Genomic DNA, 22,384 nt, shown 5'->3' on the forward strand with positions numbered 1-22,384 from the left:
ATTGTTTTATGTATCAATGCAGCATAAAAAGTTGCTCCCACGCAGAAATATGCGTGGGAGCTTGGCCCCCACGGGTTAGGCGCCTATGGTTAATGTGGTATATACACTATACAGTATATATGATACAATTAGATAGAACCAAATGTTGTATTATATACAATATACATATTAAATCAAAATATAGTTATTACTATCTGTTTGATTTAATTCGCTCTGCTTTGCTTAGCATTGAGCACTTTTTGTAGTATTAATAGTTTTCTTTGTTTCAGTATATTATACATATTATATAGAAGATATAAACATGGATCTTCTGAGCATTCTAAGCCAAAAACCAGCTCTCTAGCTTAAAAGGTTTTCAAGTTACAAAATTTTTGCCGATTTTGAAGGTCACATGACCTTTCGGGTCTTTATCGACCTGGGTACAGGTGGCAGAGGACCAAAATTACTTTGGAAGTTGTTTTTACACCTAAACTCCACTTTTAACACATCTGGTTTTTGAATACAAAAAATTAATTTTTTTTATTCCTCTCTATCTCTTATTCTGCTTTTCACCTTGCTTTTACTACTTTGCTCATGGTTTTAGTTTTAAAAAATGATACATCATTTTCAAAATCTCATTATTTTGCTGTTATTTACTTACTTTTTGTAGCTTTGTGTTTTGCTAGTGTGTAGTGACTATGTGTTGACGGTTTGTCTTGAAGAAAGGGAAAAAGAAAGATGGACAGTGACAATGAGTGCTTTTATGACTGTGATGAAGGTCTGACGTCACTTCCGTTATCTGCTGATGATGTGGCCAGCAGTGGAAAGGATAGCGACTCAACATTATTCGAAAGACCTAACTCTCAAACGGAAAGTGACAAAGTATCATTTAAAAATCGCGTTACTCCTAACCAAAATAAACAGATGGGTGAACATTTTGCTGGAGAAGTACCCACAGAAGACGATTGTGGTCGGAACGCGGAAGCTCAGGTTGCTGGTGAAGGACAGGAAGACACATTCGATGATTTCTTAACAGAGGCAGAAAAAGAGGTGAATCATGAAATAACATCTCGCATGCCACTTTTGTTTCAATGTAATATTATTGCGTCTGTTTTGTTATGAATGCATCATTAAAGATCTCGCTTCGAGTACTCCTAATAATAAACAAAAGTGACGCCTGGAAGGGGTCGGCATTGTCAGTTCCGATTTGTCTCACTTTTCGAATGCACAACGTCTTGTGTGCCGGGAACTGACAACCGCGGTCGAAGCATCTTCCACCTGACCATTCCACAAACTTGTTGCTTTGTACAGGAACGACGGAAGGACTCAGTTCAACTGAAGGAAACCGGGAATGCGGAGTTCAAGCTTCAAAGTTGGTTCTTGCCTCGGCGGCAGATTATTGTTTTGTGAATCTGTTTTATAAATGTGTCGTTTACTTCGTTTGATTTCTGTTCGTTCCTTATGATATCCATCCATGAAATGTGTTGACCACGTGTTCTGTCACGTGTTAACGATTTATCTTCTCCATTCTCAGACTTCATTGAAGCAGAATCTATGTATAGCGAGGGACTGCGCGTATGTCCCTCATCGTTCCCCAAGGAAAGGTCGATACTCTACTCGAACAGAGCCGCGTGCAGAGAACATTTGGTGAGTGTCCGGTAGGATTGCCAGATTTTTTCAAAGTTAGTTTGCTGAAGAAGTAGATTTGACACTTGAATGTCGTTCTCATCATTCCATTTCACTCAAAGTCAATCAGCAAGACGTAGGTTTGCTGATATATGTTTTTGTAGTTTTAGCGTTTTAGTTAGCGGTTGATAACCTACTTGTTAAGGGTTATAATTTTGAAGTTTAAATTTTTAATGGTGTAGTCAGGAGCAGTGCGAAACGAGCTTCGTTTCTTTATGTTTCAACAGAGCTTGACGGATTTTAAAGGAAAATGTGACGCGCACAGATATCCCTGGATGCGTAATTGCGCATATCATTGAGACATGCTATAAATTATAAAATTTTGTCCCGCGTATACATGCTACTAAAGCACGACACTGCTTCAGCCGTATTTCACATTGCTGATAGTTTCGCTTTTGGATCTGGCAACCTTGGAAAGTGGTGGCTGCCACCATCGCGCATGAGCATCATTGACATAACTCGAACGCCTCGGGAATTGTTTCTATTAAATAATAATTCTGGTCGTTTTTCAGTCCCGTAATTTACTTGATGATTCCAAATTATTTTATTTTTGTTATCCTAACCACCATGTCCAATTGTCCATCCCGATAGCTCAGTTGGTTAGCGCGTGACTTCGTGAACAAAGATCAAGCGGCGCTGGTTCGACTCTCGGGGTGTGCGCTTGAGCAGTGCATTCTAAGGGCTGCTCTCCATTCAGCGACACCTAATAGATGGAATAATTTCCAGGCAATAACACTTCAACAATCGGAAACTTCACTCTGTCAATCTCGGTAAGCGGCCCTTCGTCAAAAGCCCCTGCAAGTACACGAAACTACCAGCAATATGCAATTGATTGTGTTTCGCTTTTAGCAGCATGATTGTTGCTTCGTCTAAAACAGGTCGTTAAAATCTAAATTGTGAACTACCAGGAATAACCAATCAAGACGTTGTCAGTTTAAAGATAAAAACAAAACTAGCGGGTTTAACATGTTTTATTATAAAGAGATACAGTATAAGTAAAAAATCAACTTAAACGTTTTCGACACGTACGTGTGTCCTCATCAGGAATTACTTAATTTATGTACAGTATATTGCAGATTTCTGATGACAGAAATACGTGTCGAAAACGTTTGAGTTGATTTTTTAATTATATCTCTTTATAATAAAACATGTTAAACCCGCTCAAATTGCTTTGTTTGTCCATGGTTTAACAAAGCCAACTCTCTACCAAAGGTTTATTAAAGATAAAGATTGAAAACCAACCAAACCATTGCACGGTCTATTCCAAACGTGTCAGTTTTATCGAAGGCGCAACCATCCCCTGCTTGCTGATTGACTTATCGTGTGCGCATTTGCAATCTGCAGCAGATGGGTTATTTTGACCGGTAGACACTTAACACAAGACAATTTTCTCTATGAACCAGCTGATTGCAGCATTGTGAGCCTTTCACCACTAAACCAGAGAGTTGGTTCTTGTTTTGAACTTTGTTTGTTAATGACAGAAGCAAAAGAGTAATAGCAGTGGTTGGAATCGAACCCACGCAATCGAAATGACTATTCTCTAACCCTCCAGAGTCTAGGCCGCGCTGGTGAAACGTTCATCGAATTCACTTTCTAACGTGCATGAGTCGCATGGCTGCAATCAGCTGATTTAAACCTTGCCTTCTGATTGGTTAATAAACTTTATCTGTTGCAGTGACCTGCAGATTACAAATATGCTTCTAAGGCTACCGTGCTGTAGAGCTTATGGTCTAAATTTGTTAATGATTTCAGGGGCGGAAAGAAGAAGCAATCGAGGATTGTGCTGAAGGTGAGTTGTTTGGTTTAAATCCCCCTTGGTAGGTCACACCTCCTTAACTTTGATTTTCCTCCCAGCCATCCAGCTTGAACCAAGATACTTAAAAGCTCTGTTGCGGCGAGCGCGACTCCACGAGGAGGGAGACAAACTCGATGAGGCGTTATCGGATTACAAATCTGTCCTTGAGATCGATCCTTCCATCCCCGTGGCTCGGATTGCTTGTCAGCGGCTTCCTGACCAGATCAACGCCAGGAATGAGAGATTGAAGGAGGAGATGTTGGGTATGTGGCGCGAAAGAGAGTGCTTGGTTCGGACCATGGCTGCCACTGACCGCGGTTGCTTAATTATTATCTTAAATTTTTCTGAAGATGTTGCGACCGTGCCAATCTCAAGCACGGAATTACGTTCGCGTTTTGTCGCTTCCACCTTTTTTATGTTGAAAGTCGACGTGTATTGTTTTTGCTGTGATGGTCAGAAATTAGGGTTGTAGTGGGTAGCTACTTGGATAGGCAATGTTTTTTTATAAAAAAGAACGGGTTTTCTGAAATTGCTAAATCTACAAAAGTAGTGTTGCCAGATGATGAAGTCTGTTCCAATTTGAGAAAACTTCAAAGTTGTTCAAGAAGAAACTTGTGGCAACATCTTTGACGGAACAAAGCCTTTTCTTGAAAGTTTACTTCTGTTGCAAGTTGCACCAGTTTAAGACAGCCTCCATGTGGCCTTCCCTACAAATTACATTACAAGTGTAGTCCGGGAAGATTGTGAATCTGGGGTGGTGAAAGGATAGGTACTAGGGTGTTTCATTTTTTCCACACTTTCGAAATTGAAAACGTTCGGGTTTGCGTATGATGGGATTTTGGACACTGATTTGAAAAATGTAATTTTTATTCCATTATGACGTCATTTAGATGTGGCACCGCGTGGTCGAAATTCGTGTGGGGCTAAAAATAGGGGATTTCCCGTAACTCGGTAACGGAACATGTTAGAGAGACAAAATTGGTGTCAAAATGCGCAGAAGGGCCGCTTTCCTATACCTTTTTAAGAGACTTCATTGCCGTATCTTTCCCGCAAAGCAAATTATATCGAAAAAACGATATTTCGCATACACAAGGTGTTGCTATAAGTTCAAATTTTTTCGTCAGTGGAGCTGTTGCTACAAATTTGGCTTGCATTGCTGCTACAAAGCTAAGAAAAGTAAAAATAATGAAAGTTGAGAGTGAGACCCATTTGGCTAACTTGGAAAGTTCTGATTAAGACGAAACGGATCCAACTTTTTTGCTAAAACCGATCACATGTGGGAGTCAGTTCGCAAGACTCTGAAAGTGAGTAGTGAAAGTTGCATACTCGCAGACCACCGAATGACAAGCATCCGTCAGCAATCCGACCAACCCTTCTGCTGTGGAGGTGCTGAAATCGCTGCTTCACCATCGACGATGTTCCGTCAACATAAAAAAGTTCGCATGATGGCATTGCAGAAAGTTGAAGTGCAGAATGTTTTCCTTGGCCAGTTTATCGATGGGAAGCGTGGCAAGGCGAAATAATTGATCGTAGTTAAATCTTTTTCTTCGGGTAGCTACATCTGTCACAAGTGAAATTTTGTACAATACCATCACACAAGATGCTTGCGAAAGTATTTTGCTTAATATTTATTCAGTGATGGCAGACACGACGACGGCCAATGCTGGTAAAAAGTCGGGGGTTAACAAACGTTTAGAATGCAGTAAAATCTTCAGAAGGTCAATTAAAGAATGCACAAACAAATCGAATGGTTTGCTGAACAGAAGAAAGTTACCGAAGGACAAAACGACGACTTTAGGAGCGATCAAATGTACATGCTGGTGTTGGCTTGTTCTACATTTATGGATGTACCACACAATTTGAAGCATCTTTTGATTTATAAACAAGAAACCATATGCATTATGCAACTCATATTGCAACATGCGTCATGTGCGCCCATGATGTACCTCCATCTTTCTGGAGGTCGATTGATCAGTAATCGTTCCACTGAGCGACGAATCGGAAAGCTCAAAAATGTTATAGAACGAATTAGTGATGAAAGCAACCGACGTGCCGATTTGCGACTTCGTGCATTTTTGTGCAACAAGGAATGATAGTGCTTATTATATAGTAGCGTTGTTTGCTGTTAAAGAGTTATGTTGTTATTAGAACCATCAGTTAATACAGGCAATAAAATGAAAGAAATGAGAACGTCCAGAAATGTAAGCCGGTTTTGCAAAACATCGTTCAGATATACAGTACTGCAAGATTAACTGTAGACATCATTAGCAAATTTAACAGTATTGATATCGTACAGGTATCAATTTATCTATGCAAATTCTCAGCTTTGCATTACGAATACAATTGCTAAGTTTGCAACAGAACAATTACCTCGAGACCGTTAAAGAAGTATTACGAAAAATAACTTGTTTAGGAGCAAAACAAGTACCGTGCATCATAAGTTGTAAAAAAACGTTTTTTTCGATATAATTCGTTTTGCGGCGAAGATACGGCAATGAAGTCTCTTAAGAAGGAATAGGAAAGCTGCCCTTGTTTCGTCTTCGTCGGAACTTTTCAAGTTATCCAAATGGGTCTCACTCTCAGCTTTCATTGTTTTTCCTTTTCTTAGCTTTGTAGCAGTAATGCAAAATAAATTTGTAGCAACAGCTCTACTGACCGAAAAAATTAAACTTATAGCAACACCTTGTTTATGCGAAATATCGTTTTTTCGATATAATTCGCTTTGCGGGAAAGATACGGCAATGAAGTCTCTTAAAAAGGTATAGGAAAGCGGCCCTTCTGCGTATTTTGACACCAATTTTGTCTCTCTACCATGTTCCGTTACCGAGCTACGGGAAATCCCCTATTTTTAGCCCCACACGAATTTCGACCACGCGGTGCCACATCTAAATGACGTCATAATGAAATAAAAATTACATTTTTTAAATCAGTGTCCAAAATCCCATCATACGCAAACCCGAACGTTTTTAATTTCGAAAGTGTGGAAAAAATGAAACACCCTAATAGGTACCCGGCCGATTGGTCGACAGAACGATTTATTTTAGGGTTAACTAACCCTAACCCAAATGTCCTGTCAACCAATTGACTGTCGACACCAAATATCTTTCGACCAATCGACCGGCCACCAAAGGATAGACCCTCTGCCCCAGAGGCTCACACGACGACATTACAAGTAATTTCGACCGTAGGTAACAAGCACCAGGAGCAGTGGCGTATCCTGGTTGGTTGAGCAAGGGAAGCAATAAAACTCGTGGGGTTTAGAGCGTGCCGAAGGCACGTGTTTTCTACGGGGGTCCGAAGGCATGCCCCCCGTAATTTTTTTGCAAAATTACACTCAAATAATGGATTATAGTGCTTTCTGGAAACACTTTTAGGGTAATATTTGTATGAAATTTATTAGCAGATCAACAGCTATTAACCTATAGGTAGCTCTTACACACGAACAGGCAAAAAATGCGGCTAAAATTAGAGAACACCAAAAACTCAGCTACAAAGTCGTCAAGTCTAGCCTAGACCTCACATATCCTGTCTTACACTGTTATCCTGGCTGGATAAACTTTGGCGTAAAGCCAACATTTGGCTCAAACTTTTGCTTACAAGGCCGATATTATAACAATAACAGTGCCCTAGATTTTCTCATTACATAGCCCACTGGCACAATATCCAACAAAGCAGAGTTGCCAGACTATAATAAGGTCTTTGAAAAATTGTTAGGCTTATAAAAAAAAAAAATTTGGGGGTATTTTTACGTGTCATAACCCATTTTTGCCCATAAAACCCGTTTTTTATATAAAAACCAGCTCGCCTTTGTTTTTTTACAACCCTGTCAGAAATAAAAACGAACTGAAAGAGGGTGCTTAGTTCGAACCATGGTTGCCACTGATTGCGTTGCAGGGAACCTGAAAGACCTTGGGAATAAAATCCTCGGAAAATTTGGACTTTCAACCGACAACTTCCAGTTGCAACAAAACAAGGACACAGGATCTTACAACATTCAATTTAACCAAAACCCGGGAAGCAGTTGACCGGTCAACACTGCGCTGCATCTCCCAATCGTGTTGTCGGGGAAGCTCATCCGTGCATTGACGTCACTGTGAGAAGAACGAAGCTGGTGGGGAAACCCCCTTCCGTTTGCGATTATTTTTCATTATGTAATTGTGCGCAATAGAACAAAACTCGACTTAACGGTTTGATTTGGTTTCATCAGTTCAAATCAAAGAAGCGAGATCTTCAAATATTTTTCTCTAGTGATGACCAAACAGCAAAATCCGTCATTTTACATTGAATCAATGTCTGCAGACGTTGAACCAATCTAAATATGACGGGTTTAATGTCTGGGCGCTAGCCTACATGTACGTCACACCATTTCAATCGTCTCGCGGTAGTGACGCCACCATGGTGTGTTCATTGTTGCTAGGCGACCGGGATCACGTGATTCGGTGAGTCTGCGCCACCTGCCACCACCAAATGGCTACGATAATGCGACGATGAGAGAATAACATAAAGCAACAAATAGAACAAGTCCTTTCGAGGAAGTATCACTTCTTCTTCCCTAATTCCTCCGAGAGCCAATCGAGTCCTTCGTACAATCCCGTTCCTTCCGTGGCGCAGGTGGATTGAATGTACCACTGCAACATTCATGAAATCAAGTGTTCATTAAATTCAATTTTTCAGTTCAATTCAATTTATTTTTCTTTGTCAGAATGCAAAAGAAATGATATTGTGAAAAAGAAATACAGTAACAAAAGGAAAAGGTGGCAAAACCTTAATGGTTTAAGACGTGCATGAAAGGATCTAATATTTGGATATATGCATCGATAAATATAGTTAAGCACGGCCACCAAACCTGATACTTTAAAACAAGTAGATGAATTAGTTAAGAAACAGTCGCCTCCTCGTTCCTGAAAGAACTGGAGCGCCAATTTTTAAAGCAATGAGAACACGGCTGAACCCAACAACATCACAAAAACAAACTAATACACACATATTGTAATTACGTAACGGACTATCAAAACAGGGACTATTTACAGATTTTATACAGAAATGAAGTGTTCGCAGCAACGATATTAAGTAACCTATAATTACCACAAGCAAACATATTCCTTCTCAGCCAAATGTTGGATCAATATCAAAAGAGATTGATTCACTGGCTCATAACAACGAAGCCCAGCCATCGTATGTTGCGGACGAGATTGACAGGCGTCCTTCATGCACTGACATGGAATTGCGTGCGATGTTCGTCGGTTTTCGGTGTGTTTTTTTTTTCAGCAAACATTGACCACATACTAAGTTTGGACGATGACTTTCATGTATACTTAGTTTGGCGTGATCTAAAAAGCTATTTGAAAATTCCAAGCGACGCATACAAGTGGCAATTGTGGCGACTATAAAACGGGACCAGGCGAGCGTCAGTGGATTAAGCGGAATGGCCCGTTTCGGCGAGTTCCCTATTCGGCGATTTTTTGAAAATCCAACGACGCCTTCTGTTTATTCAGAGAATTTTGTATTTTATTCCACAATATCGTTTCTTTTGCATTCCGACAAAGAAAAATAATTTAAAATGAAATTTAGCGAAAACTGTTCGAACTATTAAATTAAAATGTTTGCTCACATAAAATTGACATGTATCCTACGTCATCCACCTTTTTTGCGATGTTTATGTCATTCATTTTTTAAATTTATAAGCTATTTGTTGATTTTATATGAAATTTCAAATATATTTCACATCAAAACAACCTTTTTCATAAAACGATGCTGTAACTCAAAACAGTCAAAGAATTTTTGATGTCAACAAAACTTTTGAATGTACCGTAATGTAAAGGCAATTACATGGTTTTAACGTCGCCAGACGTTGAAATCCTGTACAAAAGGGAACTTTTGCTGACCAGGTATAGGTTGTACCTGAGAAGCATTACAAAAGCCATTCGATTTGTTCAAAGAACCCAATTAGCCTAACAGTTCGTATTTACATTGATTCAATATCTGAATGTTGAATAATATTCAATCGCTGGATTTACAGAAGGCGTCGTTGGAGATTAGTTGGCTGTCGCCGAATAGGGAACTCGCCAAATAGTAGCAGATCCGTGGTTTACGACATGAAGGAGGCTTAATCTCCAAATAGTCTCAGTCTGGGTATCGAGGCAAGTTCAAGGGAGAGGCTCACCTGGCGTCTTCCTTTGAGGGAGGTTAGATCCAGTCGACTGGTTAGCTCGGAACAGGGAACGGCGTTCGGAAGATCCTGTTTGTTGGCGAATATCAGGATGATGGCATCCTTAAGATCATCCTCTTCAATCTGGTAAAACAATTGAAGTCAGTGGAGGAACAATCCGGTTCTCAATAAATTTGATAGAAACCACAAACACTGCTTCGGGTAGAGGCACAAGCACTAGTTGTCGCCAGCCATAAGCAGCAAACATCCCAGCACACGATTTGCCAACAAGATTACAAATACAGGTTTCAACACGTCCCTTGGACTCCAACAAAATCACTCGCTATCAGCACGGCTCACCATTTTGTGTAATTCCTCCTTGGCTTCATCGAGTCGTTCTTGATCGTTGCTATCGACGACGAAGATAATGCCTTGGGTGTTTTGGTAATAATGTCGCCACAATGGTCGGATCTTGTCCTGTCCGCCAACATCCCACACCGTGAAACAAACATTCTTGTACTCGACCGTTTCCACATTGAAACCTGCGCACAAGTTACAATAACCGAGACATTCGCGGCTTCTTGACGCAGAGCACTTGAAACAAAAACTATTTCCCTCTTTTCATATCTTCCAATGCTGAGATCCCACTGCGAGGTAACTTGTCACGCTGTCTGGGCCTGGGGCGACCTCAATCATGATATCAGGATCTCTACATCACTTTACAACTAACAACAAATCGTGCATTCACATAATGATTGAATTGTGACAAAAGTTTTATTCGCTCTGCAAAAGACTAATCCTGGTGATTTCGCGTCTTTGTAGAGTAGGGTTCTCAAAGTTTTTGGGCTGCGTGCCCCTTGACGTTACTTGTAAAACTTTTTGCCCTCCCTTTCTCATTTAACTTATGAATTAAAATCAAACTACATAAAATGTGACAGCGGGATGGGCAATGGGCATGGAAGAGCTGAATGAGGTTGTGAGGAATCGAACGTTGTGGAGGTAGAAGGGTTACAGAGTGACCGAGAGTCGGACCTGACTGAACGAATGATGATGATGCCATGTTTGCAATGTTAAAACAAACAAATTTACTTAATTAATTTTCCTCCATCAACTTTTTCTAGAAAGATGACGCGGCTTTTTAAAGCCAGCAGTTTAATTCGAGGCTTAATTGAAGACAAGATCATGTCAGGTTCACAGAAGTTTGTTTCGAGCTTGTGTCTTGGGAAATGGAAGGAAGAATTTGAGACAAAAGTTTATGAAGCAAAATATAAAAAAACGAAAGTGATGGTGAGTGGAGCGGAAGGTTGTACAGAGCAAACTCGATCCATGTGAAATATATGAAGGAGAATGATTCGATGAGAAATTTGATGCGATGCAAGAAGTGTAGTAAGTGGATGTGTCAATACGAGGAGAGCTACAGCAAGATTAACAAAGTGTTTTGTTTGTGGGAAATGTAATAAGGAAAAGATTTGGTTGAGAATTGCGAAGAGAGTTTGTCTCATAAGATTGAAAGTTTTGAAACAGCAACAAATTTCGTTTAATATTCAGTTGACCAAATAAGTGGAAGCGGTGGATGCAAAGCAGCTGTGATAAGAAAGGCAAGCTCGTGTTGGGCAAAGTTCAGGAAATATGGAGAAACGTTATAGGGAAAACCATTTTCGTTAACAATGAAAGGAAAAGTCTATCGGAGTTGTGTGCCGCCTGCAATATTGTACAGCAGCGAGGCATGAATGCTAAGAGAGAGTGAACTGGCTATTCTGAGAAGAACAGAAAGGGCAATGCATCGGGTAAGAACGAGGGAGAAACCGACTGAAGAGACGAAGGAGACTATAGAATTAGGTGCCGGTCAAATAAGTGCACACACTGTGGAATCAGAATATTTAGGTGCGGAGCACTGTGGCGACCGTTCATTTAGGTGCTATTCCCAATAAAGTCTGCAGATTATATCAGCTTGGCAGGTAGGGCAATGCTTTTCACACAAAATGTTATATTGAACAGAAAAATATATTGTTTTGCTAATGCGCCAACGCGGCTTATATGTAGGACAATTAGAGCAGTAGGCTGTTGCTGGTTTAAAGGCGCAGCTTTGTGCAATCTGTTATCTTTTACTTCTATTTGGGATTACTTTTTTTACTACTGCTTAGTTCGCAGTTCCACTACTACTCACCAACGTCCAATGCAAACCTGGGCTAACAACAAATAAATGTCGGACACGCGCGTAAACAAAACAATTACTAAACAACATATTTTTCTGCTCAATATAACATTTGTGTGAAAAGCATTGCCCTACCCGCCAAACTGATATAATCTGCAGTATCACTATCAAGCACCTTAAAGAAATAGACTTTACTGGGACTAGCACCTAAGTGACCGTGCGCCGCACCTAAATATCCTGATGCCACAGTCTGCGCGCACCTATTTGACTGCACCCAATTGTCTGCACCTAAAAGACGTGGACCCCTGTCCCCTATTGAACAACTTGCCAAAGCAAATTGAGTATGACATGGGCATGGACAAAGGAAGGAGGAAGAAAGTATTCATTGAAAGGCATTGGCTTTGAAGGTAGATGGGGACGTCCAAAAGGAAGAGGTCATGGACGAGTGAGATGGGGGGAATAGGAGTAAAGGCAATCGCTGTAAGGAAAGAATCGGCCACCCCACTAGTGGGGACAAAACCGAATTTGGATGATGATGACAAAGTGATTTATTTCAACGCCCGTATATAAAAACTTGTTTTTTCAATATATCTATGCAACTTAATTAAAATGAAAAACACTTGATATCTAAAAAAGCAAGTCATATAATTGCACAGTAGTCGGTTTTGTTTTTCAATTACATGTCTCTTCTACCAGAGCATACACCACCAAGATATTTGTCTCTAATGTATTTCAAGTAATTCCTACAGTGGAGGTCAAGCATCTAGCTAAAATCTTGTAGCAGGAATTCAGGGTCGGCTACTATTCGGTGAGTCCGATTCGGTGAGTCTGATTCGGTGAGTTCCTAACCTCTAACTCCTAACCCTAAAACGGCAATGATAATTAGGCTACGGTACCCAATAATTAAAAAAAAAATTGAAAAAATCCCCCGTTAAGGGATCGGACTCACTGAAACGGGCCATTCCGAGAAATTCAACATTGGTCTCAGCAGAATATGCTCTGTGCAAATTGTTGTGGTGGGGCATTCATTCCTGCCGTAAGGGCAGGATGCACCAACAGCAAATGAACTTAATGAAGCAAACGAATTCACAAACTACTTTATTTCTTGTGTGCCAACTGTTGAACAGGATTGCTGATTACTAATCTACCGATAAATTTCATGCAAACTGATCCTCAATGAACAAACCAGATCAGTGGCTTTCAACCTTGTTGTCTTGGTGGGCGGTTGAAGACCCTTAAAAACTTTTATCTTAAATTTTGGTGCATCTCTCAATGGATTAATGGAATCAAATGTTTCATAAGTTTCGAAGCAACATGTTTACAAAAATTCGCTGAACTCATCACGCACTTATGACAATTGATAACATTGAAATTGATGAAATTATGTTATGAGCTATATATAAGTTGGCACACAGCATCAAAAATCAGTTATTTATGCTGATTTAATGTTTTACTATAAATTTTAGCAAAAATTACTAGAATTTTTGGGACCGTTTTAAACAATTTCTCATCTTTTTCATTTGTACCATAATCAATATTACCATAATGTTCAATCGATGTTGCAACGTACAGTTTGAGAATCACTGTACCCCAATAGACAACTAAAGCACAACCAACCTCTAAATTTTGAAATTTATATATCAATCATGCTGCAAAGTTTAACTCTAAAAGTTTAGACTGTAGCCTGGCATCTGCCGGAAAGTTTCACAAAATATTTTTCTGCACTCACCAATGGTCGGAATTGTAGTGACGATTTCCCCGAGTTTCAATTTATACAAAATAGTAGTTTTTCCCGCAGCATCAAGGCCAACTGGAAATATAAAAAGTTTGATTTAAATTTATGCCCAGTTTTGTTGCAACAACTTGTGCTTGTCAAGAGGCTCATCTTTGATTTGTAACACAACTTTGTCCTTATTACTAAAATTTGTCCAGATGTGATGGCTAAAAATTAAGTTACTAACCATGGCATAAATTCAGTTACTAACCAACTGCTCATTACTGAGTTATTATGCTGTGTATAAAGTGAACTCACCCATAAGAATCCTCATGTTGGCTTTGGCAAATAAATTCGCAAACAAGCTGGAGATACTCAAACCCATATTTTCACGTTTGAAACACCACTACAACCCAGGCATGAAACCAACTTCAATCTACTGCTTAAAAAAACAACTACAGTATATGAAACATATGCACATTGCTCATTTCAACATATTCTTTAAAACAGTTATTAATCAAACCATATATACTTGTGCTCAGGGGCGCAACTAGGGGGGCTGTCTAGTCGGCATGACAGCCCCCTTTAAGATTTGCAACTTCAAGAAGAGGGACGACTAACTAGACTGAGACTTACGTACTACTTAACGTGTGTCCGTTCAAGCTACGTCCTATGCATACCAAACTTGTTTCACGCTCAAGTCGCATCAACCGCAATACAAAATATTAACAGACCGTCATTTATTTACGCAATATGATGTCATAAAAACAAAATGGCTTGGGAAACCGGCTCAGCTTTATGCTTACAACGGCATGAAAAAGAAGCTTTGCAAAGCCATCATTTTAACAAGTTCTCATTCTCAGGTTCAATCGTTTTCTTCTTCTTGCCTTTGTTCTCTCAAAACAACACATGCGCGCACACACGCGTAAGGGACCTCTGTTAATCACATGCAGAAACGGATTGGCATGCAGAAACGGATTGGCATGCACGATGCACGTGACTTGCAGGCGTTTTGCAGACGGCGGAGCATTTTTTCAATTTTTATTTTTTTCCTTTCTCCGTATTATTTCCGAATCCAATTACCCGATAAAAAGCGGTTTTTAGATTCGATTCTGGATGGATTCGAAATCGAATCTTAAGGATTTGAAATTCTACTTTGGGCATCCCTACTTAGGATGCAACCTTATTAACCCACAAAACGAAACTGCAGCTGGCTTCAGGCTAGTCTGATTTGTAATCTTCGTATGGTCGCAACTTCACACATTCTTAAACCAATTTTATAATTTTGGTATCAAAAAGACGGCAATTAAATTTTCTTTACAATCTTGACGTGTATCCAGGCCCTAAGCTTGCGTGGACTACTTTTTAAAATGTGGGCTTGGAGAGCAAACAATTTGCTGCCTACTTTCGAAAGCGCAGGAAACTTTTTCGAGAGAGTAGCAAGCGCGGACAGAGCAAAAACGGTCGCTTTGCACGTCACAGAATTGGATCATTGCGCTGTCAAATTACACTAGGCTAATATTCTAACAATCTAACTGTGATATACCAACTTCTACAAATAATTGTTAGTTTTCTCTCTCGTTGCCGACCCCCTTGGATTTTTTCTAGTTGCGCCGCAGCTTGTGCTGTTCTGAACTAATCTTGATAAAATTGTTCAGAACTTCAACAATTTGAATCAACTTGTTCAGGGCTCGTGTTATTTCACACATCTTAGAGGGACGTGATACTGGTAAGGCATGATATGAGGAGGCATAAAGGGGAGCAAATCTTTTAGGCGCAGACAGTGTGGCGCCCGTTCCTTAAGGTGCTATTCCTAGTAAAGTCTGCAGATTGTATCAGCTTGGCAGGTAGGGCAATGCTTTTCACACAAAATGTTATATTAAACAGAAAAATTTGTTGTTTTGTTAATGCGCGTGCATTCATTTGTTGTTAGTCATGGCTTTAGTGAGTGAAGTTGCTTTATCCGGCAATGCTTTTCACACAAAATGTTATATTGAACAGAAAAATATATTGTTTTTTTATCGCGCGTGTTCAGCATTTATTTGTTGTTAGTCCAGGTTTGCGTCGACGAAAGCTTTATCAATAAATTGTTCAAGTTTCTGAACATGACTGAGTTCACTTTTAAGTCAAACAATTAATAACTACACTAAACATTGTCAGTAAAAAAAATATACCGTAGCCTATATTCAAGCGGAATGGCCTGTTTCGGTGAGTCCGATCCCTTAACGGGGGATTTTTTCAATTTTTTTTTTAAATTATCGGGTACCGTAGCCTAATTATATCATTGCCATTTTAGGGTTTGGGGTTAGAGGTTAGGAACTCACCGAATTGGACTCACCGAATAGTAGCAGACCCATATTCAAGCGGGTGGTAGGCTTGAGTGAAGAGTAACTTAGTTTTCCGTCAAAACCCCGGCTAGGTTTTGTCAAAACTGAGCTGATACAATCTGCAAACTTTACTAGGAATAGCACCTGAATGACGGGGCGCCACAGTGTGCACGCCTATTTGGTCGGCGCCTAACTGTCTGTGCCTAAAAGACATGGACCCAGATAAAGATTAGGTAAAAAGAGCTCTGAAGTTGTGAATGGATAGGCAAAGGAAGACCCAAGAAAACACAAGTTGAGGATTAAAGCAGCTCGGTCGGCTTGACAAGAGGATGTTTTGGACAGGTTGCTGTGGGGGCAGAGTGTGAAGGCAATTGCGGCATGTCAAAATAGATCCGGCCATCCTCAGTAACAAGGACATCACTGGACAAAAATTGGATGAGGCTACTACAAACATCTTTTTATTTAAAACTGATTTAATAGCAACTTTCACTTAATCAATCATAAAAGCAGCCCTCGAAATTAGCTTCCATCTACGACGGCAAAAACATTGCCGTCACCAAATCAACAAACCTTGGATTGCGGCGGCAATTGCCGTATGCTTTAATCAAACGAAATTTTATGTGCTTCTTCATCGTGTGTCACACGGCGGTAGCCCAGAGCACCACGCACGCTATTTTATGCGCTGACAATGCTCTTGTGAACTGTAAAAAGTTTGCAACCTTATAAATACTGGCTTAATTGTTACGCAAAAGTTATTCTTTCATCGAATGCTTATTTTTGACCGGTGTCGTTGCGAATATAAAAAGTGGTACAAAATTGGATAAATGGTTCTTCGGCAGTAAAGGAAAGTAATGCTTCCGATCATATGGCATCGCGCGTTTATGAACGAGCAGTTTTGCGTCTTCAAGTATTCCAGTGACGACGCGACAACCTCATCCTCCGATGATTCCGATTCTGACTAGTTCTTTATCCAACAGACTTTGTGTTGCTCGCAGTATCCTCATTGTGCCGAAATTATGTTAGTGTAGCCTACTGTATACGTAAATCGAGGCAATCTTCTCGCAGGGAGCTATTCATTTGTTATCGGTACCTGATTGAGCAATTAACGTTATTTCATGATAATTTAACGTCGCTAGATATCGAATTAATGTAAAACAAACGTGAATTTCTTATGGGGCATTGTTGTTACGCGATATAACTCTACTCGCCGGGAAAATTAAATCGATTTGTGCCGACTCGAACGTTGAATCAACCCAAAATTAACTTACTCCCCCCCCCCAATGAGTTATAACGTGAATCGCCGTAACGTCGTGCGTATCGCGTTGATCGCTACTTTTGGTATTATTACATCACAACAAATCAAACCGTGCGGTCGTGATAGACTATTCGATTATTTTTTTCTCTTCTCGTTTTACATGTTTTGGTACAACTTTTTCGTAATAAACATTCACAGCAATTGCCGAGGCAATTTCAACTTTTGCCGTTTGGCCTCGTCAACGTTTTTGCAAAGTAAAAATATGCTAATTTTGAAGACTGTGTGAGTGTTCACAGCAAGTAAAATAGTCCGAGGTGAGGTCTTGGTGCGATGTTTCTGCTGATTAAACTCCCGCTGCGCGTAACTCAAACAGGAAGAAATTTTGAACAATTTTTGTCCGAATTAAATGCTCATTTTGCGACGGCATTTTTATTGCCGTAGCAGAATGGCCATTATGACGTTTGCGGCGGCATTTACCACGGCAATTGCCGTGTGCCGCCGCTAAATTCGAGGACTGTAAAAGTGTACCTTTTTGAGGTCTCACTGAGGTTCAGCTTGCAATTTCTAAATAGTTGCCCAGCAACAACATTTTAACAATCAGACACTTGACTCTTCCAATTTCGGCAAGCGGCCTTGTATCAAAAGCCTAGTACAAGTATGAGAAACTACTAGGAATAGGGTCTGCAGGGGAAAAATAGGTACGGTACCTGGAGTAAAACGGGTAATTGTGATATATTTTTTTAAATGATTGCATCATTTGTTGTTGTTAAAATGTGGAGCTGCTTTCAGTGATAGTTATTTATACCAACAACTACAATTTAGCACAAAAAAAAGTGAGAAGTGTTTAATTAATCCATTTGTTGATTTTGAAGTATTTTTTTGTGCAAGACGCTTATTTGGGTATTATTCCAAACTTTTATGTTGCTTGGAAAATTGATATTTGATGTTAAATAACTTTTTAGCCTACCGTATCATACTGTACTATTTTGTATGCTTGTGTTTATGGTTCTTTTTCTATGGTGTAATACAACAATAAAACGGGTAATACTGATCATAGGCGCCGACTTTTATTTTTGCACGGAGTGGCGGATAGCACAATATGGCAACCTAAAAACTTTCAAACTGCATGTTTTTGTTTGATTTTTACTAAGCATGTTTTGTAGATGCAATTCAATTGTCTTTTTATACCTAATTTGTAGCTCGATAATTTACAAAGCAACTTCAAAACAAAGCACAGGAGGTATGTCGTGAGTTTGATTGTTACGTTGCTGCTCTGACACTTAACATTTGGCAAAAGTATTTTTGCGAACAGCTGCTCTGTCAATCCAACTGTTAATCAACTGGTCAAGTTGCAACCGTGAAGCTTCAGCTTGATAAACATTTAAAATTAGGACATGGTTCAATCGCTGTTGCGTCATGGTAGATCGCAAGTAGGTTAAAATTTTTCAAAAAGGATTTTTGAGGGAGGCAATGGAAAGATCGTATTTTATTGATTAATAAATCCCATTGTAAACCTAACAAATGTAACAATGACTTATGACAAGTAACAAATAAAACGATTGCAACAACAAGGAAAAAACTCGTAGCCACGTGTTGTGTAATCTTCACGTAGCTGTAGCTTGCTTGATGTTACGCGAGTATCATGCTTGTGACAAAAACAATCATTTTCTTCGCAATACTGTATTGGTTCACCTCTTGCTTTACGTTGACTTGAAGCGAAAACCAATGATCAAAAAAATATTTAAACGTCCGTCGTCCGTTCAAATTACATTTATTTGCAGTAAGCAATGTAACCTAAACGGGGTGGCTGCCACGGCGGTTACGGGGTGGCCACGCCACCCCGTAAGTCGGCGCCAGTGATACTGATTATATATATATATACATGATCTACCAAAATGCAGGTTCAAAATTATAGGCCTACAAGGTATATAAGTGAATATTTTTGAATATCATAAATATGACATATTCTACACATATCAAATGTTACATTGCAAAAGTTTTTTAAATATCACTTCATCTGTTAAGATTTTACAAGATTTTTAAATAAAAATTAACCAAAATTCTACCCGTATTACCCCAGTAGACCCTAACCTTTCAAAGGCTTTATCAGTCCAAGGATAGCCTTGACATTAAAAATCAACCAAGCTGTTTGACAATTTGATTGAATGGATCTTTATGGAAAAAGAATACGGTAGACTGGGGAAGCTTAATCCTTTAGTTTCGTAAACTTGTAGAGGCTTTGAATCACTGACGCAGGCCCGGTCACCGAGATTGACAGAGTGAAGTTTCCGATTGTTGCCGGGGAATTACTCCATCCATTAGGTGCCGCTGAAAGGAGAGCAGTCCTTAATGTGGGTTGCTCAAGCGCACACCCCGAGAGTCAAACCAATTGCTCTTGAAGCTTCTTCATTTCAGAAGTCACCAACTAAGCTATTATTTTTCAAGCTGCTTGGAACCTCTGCCACACCATTGGCCTCAGTACCTATATCCTTAGTTGTTTCTGTAAATTGGGATGTGTTGCTCCCTATGCTTTTTGGTGAATATCAATGACTCTGCTTTGTAAACTAGAAAACCACTGACTGAAACTCGCCAAATCATCGCTTTACACTCATTATCTCGATACCACATTTGCAACGACGCAGTTCGAAATGACGTCAGATTTACTACCAACAGGACAGGATAAGTGCGAAATTTGAAAGGAAAGGTAAAAATTTTACTTCGAAATTATTGCACAATTACTTGATCTCAAACAGAAATATTTTTAACAAATTTATCCTAAATCTTGTTTGTGAACTGGCTTTTCTGGTTTTGTTGGCTCTTTTCTTTCCACAAGGATAAGAGTTAAATTGACTGGTAATACCGGTGATCGAATATCCTTGTGGCACAAATCAGTACTAACGAGCCCAGCAAAACCCAACAAACTGAAAACATCAAAAACCAAGACAACTTTCTCTCTATGGAAAAATTACCGTCATCAACACTCTACTGGTACCCATCACATTGCATCTGAGTGCTGATGCCATCAAAGCAGCACATCGGAAACCTCAAACAAATCTTTTTTGACTTCCCCTATGGTATCTCTCTGCTTTCGAACAACTCCAGAGAAGCAAATATTTTCCTCCTGCCAAAAATGGAGGCATATAAACAGGAGCGCTGGAACGATTTTTGACTGGGGGGGGGGGCAAGATTACGAAAAAATAGCACTTTTGTTTACTAAAAGGCCAATTTTTTTTCAAGTTTTAAGGTAAGATATAAGCGACAATCCTAATCTATCAGCTCTCTATGTATTGAGTAGGCTAATGATAGCCTACAAGTGTCCGGTATACAAAAAAGGGCATCATGCTATGTTGTAATGATGTAACCTACTGTCAAACCTTAAAGCAGCCAGCGGCCACCGCTAAGTAGTGCTTGAATGACTGCCGGTGCTACCTCCACAATCGGCCAAGTTTGGCCACCGGTCTCTTCTAGTCAATTATTTAATTTCGCAATAGAATGATCGTGGATTAACTGTCGAAAATATGTAGTATCAAAGAGTGACGCAAAATTAGGTCAGCGCGTCATAATCGCCACTGTTGCATTGTGCGGGAATTGTTATTGATGGAATATATCCATCTGCGATCACCAGCGCTGTAAGTCTTGTTTGTAATTCCCGACGTTTATTTTAACAAAGTCTTAATCCGAAGTGCTAATTTACATCGGCTGGCAATACTGTCGTTTTTATGTCGATTCGATGTTGTCGGACATTAAAAAGGAGAACTAGGTTAGTTAGGAAGGAGAACTAGGTTAGTTGACATTCGAAGGGAAAATATTTTTTGAACATATTTTGCAAAAATTATGCTTCTTTTAGTAATGTCCTTCACATCATTGAAATACGTATTTTATTACCTTGCCGTCATCGTCAGCACAATGTCGAACGTTATTTTTCGTTGCTAAACAGAATCAGCCACATTGGAGACACTCGTGCGAGTGTTGTTAGATGGTCCCGCAGTAGGCTACTGGATTACAATAGGCTACTGGATCCACAATGGTTGCCGAAAAAAAAAAGAGTTTTAAGGCCTGTACTGTGTTGCAAAATTTTGTGCCGTAGGCCTAGCCGCCTATATATTATTTTGAGGCAAAAATGAAAGATTGTAATTAGGCTAAAGCGAATAGCAGAAATTGTTATATTGCAAAATGTGCAGTAGTTTACATGAATTTGAAAGGGCACCATTGCCCCCCTGCCCCTCCATCTGCAGAAAAATTGAGGGCAGGGGGCGGCCGCCCCCTTCCCCCCCGCTTCCGGCGCCCCTGCATATAAACATTATAGACAACTATTCAAAATGTCAAACGTCGCATCGACAACTGCGTTCATTGGGAGATGCAACAAAATCTGGCACGAATGGGCCATGTTCAACCTTAGTTAATAGCATTCCACATGTCCCAAACAAGATGTAGGCTGCTCAGATATCTTTAAATCCTTCTGTAAGTTGAAAACTTGAAACACGACTGGGAAAACACCTCGTACAAAAACATGTACCGGTAGCCTACATCAATCTGCTTAAAAACCCAAAATGAAAAGAAGATTTTTAGGTATGACCAACAAGGAAAAACTATCTCTTGGAACGAGATTCTTCTCAACGAAAAATAATTTGAACGTCTCGTTCCACCTCATCTATCCGCTTCTTCATTTCGGATAGCTGGAAGATACAAATGAGGCTTTGAAAGGCTTTGAAGAGGCTTGAAAGGCTTTGCAAGGCTTTGAAAGATCAATACAATCCAGTAGAATCACAAACTGCAAATTGTGCCGAAAACTTGATGATAATTATCATTATAATGTGACCCACGTCCTCACAGAGTGCGCTCCTTTGCACTGGGAATATGAGAGCGCCTGAAACAGCAATATTCTGACTTAAAGCAATGACAACCCCGAAATAACATGATCATTTATTTTTTGTTTGGATGCGAAACAAAACGTGACCTAAATAAAACAAAAACGTGCAATGTGGATCCAAATCATCCAATGAGAGAGTGCGAAAGACCGTAGCCCTAAAAATGTATAGAAGCTAGTCGTCGAATTTACACTCTCTCATCCAAACAGTTTTACGAAAGCAAGTATTGCGTTTTCAAATATCAAATTGACACCACAATAAAGAAGAAGACGTAAGGAAGAACAGAAAAAAAAAAGAAAATAGAAATACGACGCAACAAATGTAAAAACAATAAAAATAACAATGATATTGAACATAAAGTCAGGTAGGCTAGTGGATGTTGCTTCTAAAGCTCTTGATTCTTGAAGAAGTGTTTTTGCATGTTTGGATGAACAATTTGTAGCCAATTCTTTTTTCA

General features: G+C 39.6%; 2 protein-coding genes across 2 annotated transcripts; one reads left to right on the forward strand and one right to left on the reverse strand.

The window, feature by feature from the left end:
* Positions 1 to 642: 642 nt before the first annotated feature.
* Positions 643 to 7,653, forward strand: LOC145778721 (tetratricopeptide repeat protein 1-like). The gene is made up of 6 exons (XM_082590279.1): positions 643 to 1,029; positions 1,291 to 1,351; positions 1,514 to 1,626; positions 3,418 to 3,454; positions 3,520 to 3,723; positions 7,355 to 7,653. The coding sequence occupies exons 1-6, from the start codon at positions 718 to 720 to the stop codon at positions 7,483 to 7,485; spliced, it is 858 nt and encodes a 285-aa protein (XP_082446405.1). The 5' UTR covers positions 643 to 717; the 3' UTR covers positions 7,486 to 7,653.
* On the reverse strand, positions 7,591 to 13,934 carry LOC145778722 (ADP-ribosylation factor 4-like). Its single transcript, XM_082590280.1, has 5 exons — positions 13,796 to 13,934; positions 13,493 to 13,573; positions 9,969 to 10,150; positions 9,624 to 9,752; positions 7,591 to 8,088 (listed from the first exon to the last, which is right to left on the reverse strand). The coding sequence occupies exons 1-5, from the start codon at positions 13,860 to 13,862 to the stop codon at positions 7,999 to 8,001; spliced, it is 549 nt and encodes a 182-aa protein (XP_082446406.1). The 5' UTR covers positions 13,863 to 13,934; the 3' UTR covers positions 7,591 to 7,998.
* Positions 13,935 to 22,384: the final 8,450 nt, after the last annotated feature.

This window comes from Aplidium turbinatum, chromosome 10 (assembly GCF_918807975.1).
Source record: "Aplidium turbinatum chromosome 10, kaAplTurb1.1, whole genome shotgun sequence".
In the NCBI taxonomy this organism is placed as follows: Eukaryota; Metazoa; Chordata; class Ascidiacea; order Aplousobranchia; family Polyclinidae; genus Aplidium; species Aplidium turbinatum.